The sequence below is a fragment of the Centroberyx gerrardi genome, chromosome 10 (assembly GCF_048128805.1).
Source record: "Centroberyx gerrardi isolate f3 chromosome 10, fCenGer3.hap1.cur.20231027, whole genome shotgun sequence".
Lineage (NCBI taxonomy): Eukaryota > Metazoa > Chordata > Actinopteri > Beryciformes > Berycidae > Centroberyx > Centroberyx gerrardi.
This window is the reverse complement of record NC_136006.1, coordinates 31,248,475-31,257,903: the sequence shown is the minus strand read 5'-3', so window position 1 is coordinate 31,257,903 and position 9,429 is coordinate 31,248,475. Positions and strand designations below refer to the sequence as shown.

At 39.2% G+C, this 9,429-nt stretch overlaps 1 protein-coding gene across 1 annotated transcript; it reads left to right on the top strand.

Annotated features, from left to right (window-relative positions):
• The first annotated feature begins 15 nt into the window (after positions 1–15).
• Positions 16–8,459, top strand: nmi (N-myc (and STAT) interactor). The gene is made up of 10 exons (XM_071912425.2): positions 16–168; positions 262–303; positions 1,381–1,446; positions 1,597–1,755; positions 1,904–2,020; positions 2,164–2,326; positions 3,343–3,449; positions 3,676–3,862; positions 4,869–4,972; positions 7,756–8,459. The coding sequence occupies exons 2-10, from the start codon at positions 265–267 to the stop codon at positions 7,957–7,959; spliced, it is 1,146 nt and encodes a 381-aa protein (XP_071768526.1). The 5' UTR covers positions 16–168; positions 262–264; the 3' UTR covers positions 7,960–8,459.
• Positions 8,460–9,429: the final 970 nt, after the last annotated feature.

Sequence of the window (9,429 nt, the reverse complement as noted above, 5' to 3'; positions counted from 1 at the left end):
ACAGGCTGTTTGTGTCCGGTAGTCTGGAAAATCCCCGTATAGTTTCAAGTTTCACTTTTGATTTCAGCCCAGTGTCGTAACAGCAACACCAGCCGTGAACCGTTTGGATTTGCTCATTTGAAAGCACATTTGCTGGGTAAATAAACAAGCAACAAAACACAAATACAGGTAAGACTGTATATAGACTAATAATTATTAATACGACTGCCGTGTTTTTCATCTCTGAATCGTTTGTAACTTAGTTTCGTTTTCGTCAAACAGGCCATGGCTGACTTGAGCAATAACACCCTGATGAATGGCAAGGTAAGGAATATGCTGTTGTTTTTAATTTTCGTCTTTTGAAAAGTTTGGTCATTATTTATCGCTTAGGGAATGCTCTATGTAACGGATTCTCTGATTAAATGTGACGGTGTGGGTCCATTATCGGACACAGTTTTGCAACCTAATTCTTCCATTTTGTCAGTAAAACCGGAAACAAACAGCTGTAAACATGTAGGCTATCGTTCGTTTGACGCACATATCAAACATTCGAGTCCATTATCGGACAGCTATGCTAGGTCAAATTCAAGTTCATTTATTTATATTGCCCTTTTCACAAGCATGTCTCAAAGGACTTTACAGAGAATGAGCCTAACTAGATCTAACTGATAACAACAATAGAACAGAACGATGAAAGACATTTTTTCGTAGCTAATCCATTATAATGTTTTTTTTTTTATTATTTTTTTTATCACAGTATCACTTCCCCTTTCTTCCACAATTATTACTAATTTGCTGGAATATATCATGAACACTAATATAAAACTGACTTGATATTCCAAAATAAGGGTGTATCCCTACAAAACGTGGTATTTGCATTGGTTAACGTGTTTAAAGGAGGGGTATCATTTGCTTTTTCAGTAATTTTCTATAATTACCTGGTAAGGTTTTTTCAGTAAAAATCGTTTATTTAAAGCTTTAGCCATTCACTTTGCAGCGTCTTATGCTAATGAGCTACTGCTCTGATTGGCTGGCCATTCTGGAAGGCCCGCCCTCCTCTTAGCGCTGATTGGTTGATTTCAGACAGTCCAGCATCTACATAGAAACTGGAGCAAAATCTGACTGGCTCGTACAAGGGGGCATGTTTTATAGTTGGTGACTGTGGGGAAATGGCATAGTAATATGATTCCATTTTTTTACTGTGATTACTTCACACCTCCAAGTACCAAAATCACCAGAAATACTAAGAATTGCCACATCCTAGGATATACCCCCCCGGTCTGACTTTAGAAGCACATCAGAGTGGCGTGTCCAATAATGGATGGGTTAGCAAATAGCTGTCCTATAACGGATGCATTCACGCTGCATTAATAGTGAATGGTAATTCCTTGTTCTCATCAGATGGACGGTGGTTTTGAGGAAGACAGTGAACTTGCCAAGGCCAAGAGAGAGCTCGAGTCATGGAGGGTAGGCTGTTTTTTTTTTTAAATGATTAGGATTACACAATCGGACTGTGCCTAGTTCAAACCTGAACAAGTACATATATTTTTTTTTTCTGTTTGGGCTGTTCTTTCTGAAGTCTTATTTTAAGTGGTAACATCCCTCTTTATTTTAAAGGCAAAAATGGAGAAAGCTGATGATGTGAGAGGTAGGCTGCTTCTGGAAAAACATGCTGAAGATGAAGCCAAGAAGATCGCCCAAAAGGACATGACCGCTCTTAGCAAAGAGGAAGAGGAATGTAAGAGAGAATTCAATGAAACCATGGAGGGGATAAAGGTAGAGACAGCTACTCTAATTCCTATAACCTACACTTACACGCCTATAACAACTATAGTGGAAATAGGTTAAATTAGATGAAATAGCAAATAACAATGCATTATTGTAATACTACATTATTGAAATTTTTCTTTTTTCTTTTCCATAGGTTGAAATCCTCCAGCTTGAGAAAGGTAACCAACATTTGATGGACAAACTGACGAGATACCAGGCTGAACTAGAATCTAAAAGAGCTGAGGCCACTAAACTAAAGCAGAAATTCAAGGTAGAAAGAAAGATAACTCTGCAGCACTTTCACATTTTACCTCATTTGAGATTTCAACAATAGTAGCTATTGACTCAATATATTCTACTGTGAAATAGTCTCAGTTAGATCTTGTTATTCAGTTTGTTACGACATCTTTCCAGATTTATGCCCATATCTCGGACACCGAGGTGAAGTTCACGGGTCGGGAGAAAGAGGAGAGCGAGCACAGCGGTCATAAAATCCAAGGAGTGTTCACCATCAGTCAGAGACCTGCTGTGCTTCTCCAGGGAGGACAGGCACTCATCACCTTCGAAGAGGAGAAAGGTACAGACGCTTTCCATATGCTGTGATACAATACAATGCATCACAACTCTTTATTATTTGTTGTGAGGCAAGTAGTTCAAGGCTGGCTGGGTGTGTCCAAGACACAGATATTAGATGGACAATTTATGATAAAAGTCATACCATAGCTATTACTTTCATGTACCATAGTAGAAAAGTTGACCTTGTTGTATTTTACTCTGTGATACTTTTGTATTTAACTATTTAATACTTCTTAGTATTAAACTTAGTATGAGTATTCTTGTGCATTCTTTCAAGGAGTTGAGAAATGTGCTCCTTGGCTGATATAGTGAGGAGACATTTCACCTCTCTTGACTCAGGTTTGCCCTCAGTTCATTTTGTTATTCTAGGCTTTGCAAGCATGAGTAACTGCTGGCAACGTCCATCTCCCTATACCCATAAACCCTTGTGTTTTGGGGTAATTTCCTGCGGATTACGTTCTCACTCCTAACGAACCACACCACCGTTCTCTAGAATAATTCTAATAAACCTCTGCAAAAATCTACATACTTGTTCATGACTTGAACATGTTCAAGGGTTTATATACCTTTATATATTTATTGGGCTTCTGGTGGCCCTACCTTTTTAAGGTATGTTAGCCTTATTATACTGTAGTTAGGCTAGCATAGTGTGATATCACAAAATGCCCACTTCTACACTGAATATCTTCTACACCTCAGCTGGGTGTCAGATACACCCACATTGACATATTTCAGTTCACTGCTTATTACATTGTATCCCAGTATTTAGCTAGTGTACAGTACCTGTCCTTGGAGCATCCTGGTACATACACTGCATATAAAGTAGGTGTAGTGTGTTCAGGGGCACTTTGGCAGTTTTGCATCAGTGCCGATGACTGAACCAGACCACACTGATCGCGAGGTGGCCCCCAACCCCCCCTGTATGTTGTGATATTTTTCATCGTTTGATGTGATTTTATCTTCTCTGTGCTCTTGTTTGTTTGTTTTTTTATCTCTTCTATCTTCTCTCTCTTCTAGTGGCTTCTCAAATCCTGAAGATGCCCAAGTGCTCTGTGTCTTGTGACAAAATTACTTTGGATGTGAAACCAAAAATGCTGATCCTGGAGCCCTCTGTGAAGTTTGAGGTACGATAAGATAAGATAAGATAGCACTTTATTGATCCCTTTTGGGAAATTCATGACAGTACATTATGACAGTAAGAACGTCCTTTAACCTTCAAGAGACTGAAGACCATGCTATCCACCTTTTAATTTATGCTCTTGATGTGGATGGATGTTATTATGAAAACAAAGCCTGAAACTGTGATGTTGGTTCAACACTCCCCTCTAACCCCTGTATACTGCACTGCAGATCCACCTTGATGTTTTCAGGAAGGAGCTCACGTTCTCCAACGCTCTGCCTTCCATGCCAGAGGAGCGAATGAGGGACCGACTGGAAATGAGCTTCTCCAGGCCCAGCAGAGGGGGAGGAGAGGTGGAGAAAGTTGACTATGACGAAAACACTGGGACAGGTCAAATCACCTTCCTCCACACTGGAGGTACAGCTCCAGTGTGTGTGTGTGTGTGTGTGTGCGCGTGTAAGCGATACCTTGGTACAGAGGTGGGGACTCAAGTCACATGACTTGGACTCGAGTCAGACTCAAGTCACAATTTTAATTACTTGAGACTTGACTTGATACATGAAGAGAAGACTTGAGACTTGACTTGGGCTCTGGTGACTTGGGACTTGACTTTGACTTGTGCTTTGATGACTTGAAAAGGTTTCTAAAGTCTTGACTTGAGATCTTGTGTTTGTGTAAATGACTTAGATTGAAAGTGATGAGATTTGTTCCAGCAGACGACTGAATTTAAATTCTGTTTTCTGAATTTGTATGGAATAATTGAATTTATTGAAGTTGAAACGGATTATAGAAATCAAACTCATGATGCTCTTACCATAGGGACTTCAGACTTGAAATTAATGACATGGACTTGACTTGCACTTGACTTAGTAATCTACATTTAGACTTGGGACTTCACACTTCTGCCTTGGTATAATTACTGTAACCAAATGAGAGCACGGTGGAGACAACTGGTAGCCTCTATCTCATACCAGTGGTTAATGGTATTGTTAGCGCTAGAGACCACATTTCCCATAAACCCTGTTGCTTCCAATCCCCCCTCCTCCTCTCTGAAGAGGATAAAGATGTTGAGTGATCTCTCCATCACCCTTTAACTCCTCCCACCATCTGCCATTGCCAGAAACTCTGAAAGCTTTAGCTCTGTTTGTGCTGCCCTCTTCCTGTTTTGTGCCATAAAGCAATCCAGCAGATTTCCCGCCAAATCCGACCCGTTGGCACCCAACATAAAATGCAGTTTGCGGCAATAAATGTGTCAAAATTAATGTGATACTGATTTATTGATGTTAAGTACTACACACATTACCTTTAATTGTCACATTATTGTACTGTGTATATATTCTGACTCCCACCAACATTTTATGAGGCCGTTTCAAGTACAGTTGGTGAGGGTGTTTTCTCATAAAACAACTGTGTATCTGTGTAGTTGCTGAGAACCTGACCCTGAGAGGGAAGTACCGTGTGGATCTAAACCGTGAAGTCACTGTGCAGGTTGGCCCTGTTTACGACTACCAGCTACGGAAGTTTCAGGTAAGACGCCCAGAGGCTAAAAACTGGTTAACCTATCATACACTGAGCACTGCTGTGTTGAATCGAGTCTGATCTAGTCTCATTTATATTCAGTCTAACCTGTAGTTCTGGGATCTGCACTACCTGCACTTTTGCATGATGAGTCAGTGTATGTTTTCTCCAAGTCATTGCTTCATCATAGGGGATCTGCAAAGGAATTCCCATTACATTACATTCCGTCACTTAGCAGACGCTTTCATCCAAAGCGACTTACAATAAGTGCATTATGTCAACAGTAGTGAAACCAAATGTATATACACAGTCTTCATCAGCTAAGCCTTTTAATAGGAACTAGAAAAGGCTAAATTTTCTAAAGAAAATTTAAGTGTGCTTGCCGCCCTTGCAATGCCCCTGCCCTTAGACTTGGCGTTCACTAGCTTTGCTAAGCGGTGCAGCATTGCAATTGTTAGCATTTTGACAGACTAGACTCAGTAAACAGAGCCAGTTGCGTTCAAAGGCACTGGGAAACTTTTCTCATCACTGCACAGCAACATGTTTGGACATGTTTTATCGAACGAAACTACAAATTCCCAGCTTTCCAAGGACCCTAAACGCATCACAAAGACGGTGCCGAGACTGACAGAAAGCCCATGTGGGGAACTCATGGTCTCTGTCGCCATCTGCTGGCTGTGTCGAAGCACTGACATGAATGAGCTCGACCATTTCATTTCATGTAATTTTATACAGTAAGGTCAAGTTATAAAAAATGCTGTCATCACATTGAAATGGTTACTATGAGGCCATATTTCATCACACATGAATGCAATTGGGCTCTTTGGATTCACAAGAGTCTCAGCTTTGCAGCCATACCCAATTTCTACAATTCCATGACTGTTTAGGTACCACAGTGTGCAGAAATAGGGAAAGAAAAAAAGGCGAGAATAACATCTTTTCACTGCATGCAGAACACTGTGTCTTTAGTACCCTGGAGCTCATATACCCTATGTAGCTGACATATGTCAGATATGGCTGTAAAGCTAAGACGCTTGCGGTTCTAATGAGCCATTCAGATATCTTAATGTGAGAGGTCAAGGGACCCGTTTGAAAATAGCCATGCCCATTTACCTTTGTCAAAAACTTCGCCGACTTTGGAGCTATGTTACATAACATGGCTGGTACCTATGTGTTCGTCTGGATGTCTAGTTTCTGCTAATAAAAAAGCTCCGCTCTAGCTTCAAAACTGAGCTCGTGAGAAGCTCCGTTAAGCGTCGGCCGACGCACAGAAACCACCATACTCTGTGTGTGTACCGTAGCTTCAGTTAGATTCAGCTGCTGTGTGGGAGAAACCAGACATACCTCTCGATCTCCGCAGCGCAGTCCGTCTGTCCCAAATGCATCAAGCCAGCCATTAAAAACTCCACTGTAGACTTTTAATATACAGAATAAAAGTCCAAATACATCCATACTGATCTGATTCTACCTTAGCTTCAGCTACTGAGTGGGAGGCTCCCGATCTCCGCGGAGAAACAAGGACAAAACCAAACTTAAATTTCTGGCTCTGTGATCCTGTGATTGAGTCCACACGGTTCTCAGGTTCTCATCCTTTTACAATGGGTGTGTATTGCGTCTAAAAATGCCACTTAATCATTCATATCTCAAAGAGCTTATGATGGATCTCTTAGAAAAGTAATAGCACACGATTCCTCAATGAGCCGCACATTTTGATGTCTAATATGTCTATGTACTGTAAAAACTGTAGGAGGAGATGCATCCTAAACTTTTGTCCGGAAGAAGAATAAGAATAAAAAGAATAATAAGTATGCAAGATAGTAAGAGTGTGCTCTGCCTACGGCAAGCACACTAAAAAGAATAATAAGTATGCAAGATAGTAAGAGTGTGCTCTGCCTACGGCAAGCACACTAATAAGTAGCATTTGTAGAATCAGTTTTTTTGGGGTTTTTTTAAGAGTAGAAGGGGAAGAAGATCATTACATAATAGGTTAATTCAAGTCGGGTCCAGTTGTAACCTGAAGAGATGTGTCTTCAGTCTCCCTTTCAGTCTCCAATTCCCTTGCTAACTTTGTGCCGATTTGAATGACTTTGATCTTTGGTAACTTAAAATGTAGTCAGGTGCAAGACGATGAAATGGGGAAGCACATGCAGGCACAAATATGATGCTAGCCAGAGCCTTCCTCAGGGTGTGCTGGTTTTGTCTGCTTCTTTTCGGGAACGCACCGCCACCACCTGGTTCAGCAGGTTTTTCTTCACTGCCAGGACTAATAGCACTACTATTTATATTTTATATTATATATTTATATAATTTATAGTAGTAGTTCCTTGTACATTTAAAAGCTAAGTTCCAATTTAAATGATCACACCTGCGCACACTGTGTCTGTGTCTGTCTGCGGACAAATACATCAGGGATAGAGACGTGATGATTGGTTGACATACTGCACTTTAATCTACATGTACAGAAGTTGATGATGTTTCATTGTTGCATGTTGAAATATCAAATTCAGCCTAACCTTTTACCAGTTAATAGTTTCATTCAGTATGCGTACACACATCAAGGGAACCTGTGGAAATTAGCTTCAAAGACATTTTGATTTTAGATTAAATAATGTTTCAGAGGAATCAATAGCAAAATATATGTTAATAACCCCATCCAACACCAGATTTTCTGTGCTGTGTTTTGTGTTGTGACTGTTACTTGAACAGAGAAAGTGTCATTATAGTAAAACACATCAAAATGCAAGAACCATCAATTGAAATAGTTTTTCTCAATATTCACTGCTTTATCCCAGACCTTCTGCGGTGCTCCGAAGCGCACCATCCTCCTTGATGACGTTGACAATGTGGGAGATGAAGAGGACCTGCAGGACCATCTGGAGATCCACTTCCAGAAGCCCAGCAACTACGGTGGTGAGATAGAGAGCATCAAGTACACCTCTGCTGGAAAGAGACTCCGGGCATTCTTCTGCGAGGACACAGCTGAAATGGAGGCCTAACTCTGACCAGCAAGGTCAACCTCTAAGATGCTTTTGATTATTTGAAAGAATTATGTAACTTTCATGTAGGCCTAAATTAAAATCAAATCTATGTTGTCATACTATGTATTCTGCAAATAATGTAATCATGGATATTATAGATACACAATCCTGGTTCTTGTGTTTGTTGACAGGAGTGACTCAAAGCTAACATCATGCCAGGCCAACTAAACTGCAAAATAGATGTTTATTTTTAGTTCACCAATGATTTAAAATTCTGTGGTTTGGATGGAAATCTACAAGCACTATTATACAAAATGCATGCCTTTTTTCCTGCTTAGCCCTACCATTAGTATCTCTAAGCCTATGGTGTATATTCATATTGAGCACAGTCAGCATTTTACTGTCTTTGCATTTTAGAAAGCCCAAATAATGAATCAAACACAGAAGATGGGATTTACTGTCTATTGTGTGCAATTACATTGTGTGGATTGTATAATAAAGCCTTATTCTCAAAGTGGGCTATGTGTCTTCTGAATTAATATACAATTATTCAGTTTGTAATTCTCAAAAATCTTAATTATTTGGAGGCATGGACTTGTCTTTTCTGATGAGTTTCAGTACACAAGCTGTTGTCTGGCCTTAAAAATCTAAGTATACACCATCTACTGGCAAATCTCAATTTATTGCGACAAATTAGCCTATCAACATACATATCACATCAATAAATCACCAGCATTTATATTTATAGCTTAGATAGGAGTTTTATACATTATCTCTTATTATACAAACTGATTTTTATTTATGTGATAAGTGCTGGCCTTTTTATTGATGTATTAATGTGAAAAATAATGATTTATTGATGTAATAAGGATGTTGATAGGCTAATTTGTTATGTTGATTGACAATTGTCTTGCACCTGTTGACAATAACGACCTACAGGTGGTATCATTTCCATGTTTGATGCTTTGAAGAAGGTCTATGACAGAAACGTTGCAATAAATTGAGATTTGCAAGTAGATGGTGTCTAAGCCTCATATACTTCTGTTGCTGTTTTTCTCCCAGCACCCAAGACTGAAATTGTCAGGTGTGCAAACTTTATTTTATTATGGCCTTAAAAATCTGCAATAAAAAAAAATATATATACAATGCAGTGCCATGGTGATGGAGTTGACCGTGTGTCCTGAAAACAAATAGAAAATGTCTGGAAGGATGCTTGTATAAGGTTCTTTTTTTTGTTTTTTGTAAATTGGATATTGCTGTGTATGATAAGGGATGATCATACACTAGTTCAAGTTAAGCACAGTATGTCTTTGTCAATTGGTATTATAATGATATAATAATTATATAATAGGAGACAATATTGACATAAACCTAGAATGAAGATTCTATTTATATATTGATTATATGTGTTCAAATGTGCATATATGAATTATATGATTATGGTATGAATGTGCATTGTATAATGCAACATATATATATAAAGATATA